Below are 2,260 nucleotides of genomic sequence, written 5' to 3' on the forward strand. Positions count from 1 at the left end.
GACTCTCTTCAACCGAACTAAAAACATAAATAAAACAATAAAAACGATCAATCCAAGTTTGCTTATTATCAAAGCAACTAGTAGCATCATATTACATTACATTACATTAATAGAATCTCAGATATAACCATATAATTGAAAACTCATTATTAAAAAAACAACAGAAAAGGACATTTCTTGTGATTTATTACATAATTCACATTTAACATAGAGGAGTACGAGACCGTGTATGACAGCCAAGAATCATCATCTTCATCTTCATCTTCATCTTCATCTTCATATTACATATACATATTCATATTCATATTCATATTAATATTTATCCTTTCTAACTCACAATTTCATTTCACTATGATGGATTTGATCTCATGTTACAGTCAATACTCCGTCCAAGTCTCTGAATCATCATCATCCTCATGTTCGTCATTCACACCAACTTCTTCATGTATAGTTGCATCTCCAAATAATAATAATCTAACCCCGTCCACCCAAACCAGCGTTTCCAGTCTATACAAAACCACCCTCTCCTCCGGCGACCACCACTTCACCACCGTCACATGGCACCGTAACCCCACCACCGCCGACCACCACCTCCACATCACCTCCGGCCACCACGAACCCACCACCATTTTCAGATTAAACACACATTCCGGCATCTTCCGTAAGAAAAAAGGCACCAAAACCCTCGAAATTAACGGGTCAAGATTCGAGATTTCTTACGATCTTTCGTCGGCTCAGTACGGCTCCGGCGTCGGCGCCGGAGCCGAGCCGATTGAAGGGTACTATGTTGCAATTCTCGTCAATTCCGAACTGGGTTTGTTGGTCGGAGACATGTCGGATGAGAAGATCAAAAGTTTTAAACGGGTCGGAAAGTATTGTTTAATTTCCCGGAAAGAATATTATTCCGGCAACACTTTGTATTCTACAAAGGCTAAATTCTCCGATGCCGGAAACTGGCATGATATTGTGATCCGGTGTACCGGAGAAAACCCGGGTTTGAAATACCCGGTTTTGCAGGTGGGTATTGACAAACGGGTCGTGATTCGGGTCAAGAGGCTGCAATGGAATTTTAGGGGGAATCAGACCATTTTCTTAGATGGGTTGTTGGTGGATTTGATGTGGGATGTTCATGACTGGTTTTTCAATTCGGGTTCGGAGTCCGGGTCTGGATCCGGGTCGGGTTCCGGTTCGGGTCAGGCAGTGTTTATGTTCAGGACAAGAAGTGGGTTGGATAGCAGGTTATGGTTGGAAGAGAAGATGGTTAAGAGTGATGATGATGGTAATGATGATAAGAAGACAGGATTTGCGTTGTTAATTTATGCATCAAAAAGCTAAGTTTTTTATGTAACTTTTTTAATTTATTGTGAATTTTTGTTGAATATAAATCATTTTTTTAAAGATTATAATGCTTGTACATTGTTGATTGCTTGATCGTGCACATAAATTTCTGGGTTTGGTTTTGATGCATTTCATATTTTGTTATTTTCACTCCATGTTGAAGACCTTTTCACTTTTTTTAAAAACAATATTTTTTATTGATTAATTAAGTAATGAGAAAGTGTCTAGAAGGCAGGAAAATTTAATATTTTTAGTAACTTGAACATTAAGGTGATAATTTAAAATTTGATTTATTTAAGTCCATTTGTGTCATGGGCATATTAGGTTCATTTGGGTTCTAACTTCTAGCCAACCAAATATTTTTTATAGGGACAGAAATTTGTTAAAATATCTTTTTTCTTCATGTTTGATGTAACAGATAAACATATTTATATTGAAATGTTACAATTTAAATGGATATAAAACGCATCTTACAAGAATAATATTGAATTGAGAACGTAAACGGGGGAACATTTATAAATTTTTTTGCAAGATACCGAATCCTCCATTCGAAACTAGTTTGACGTGTTCACGATTTAGAACTTGAAACCGTCCTTTCAACATTTAATTATTATTACTTCATTTTAGCCTTCTAGGCATATGCATTTAGTTTTATTTTTTAATACTAAAAAAGTTACTACAAATTTTGTTTATGAGGACAAAATCCAATTAAAATCAAGTCAGTTCTTTTATCAAAACCAGGATATAAACATCATATGCTTCAATGTTGTACGAAATGTAAAATATGATAAATTGCATCAATGTACGAAAGATTTTGGTGATTTGTTTTCGAATATTAGAAAGTGGATTAATCTCTTTTACTTTTGAGGACATCTATGCCATTTTTAGGAAAAGACTGCTATTCGGTAGCTAAAGTGAGTAG

At 35.5% G+C, this 2,260-nt stretch overlaps 1 protein-coding gene across 1 annotated transcript; it reads left to right on the forward strand.

The window, feature by feature from the left end:
- The first annotated feature begins 354 nt into the window (after window positions 1-354).
- On the forward strand, window positions 355-1,335 carry LOC143582453 (uncharacterized). Its single transcript, XM_077065007.1, has one exon. The coding sequence runs from the start codon at window positions 355-357 to the stop codon at window positions 1,333-1,335; it is 981 nt and encodes a 326-aa protein (XP_076921122.1).
- Window positions 1,336-2,260: the final 925 nt, after the last annotated feature.

Source organism: Bidens hawaiensis, unplaced genomic scaffold (assembly GCF_021521415.1).
Source record: "Bidens hawaiensis isolate Kalapana, Puna unplaced genomic scaffold, B.hawaiensis_p1.1 tig00031748_1, whole genome shotgun sequence".
Classification (NCBI taxonomy): domain Eukaryota; kingdom Viridiplantae; phylum Streptophyta; class Magnoliopsida; order Asterales; family Asteraceae; genus Bidens; species Bidens hawaiensis.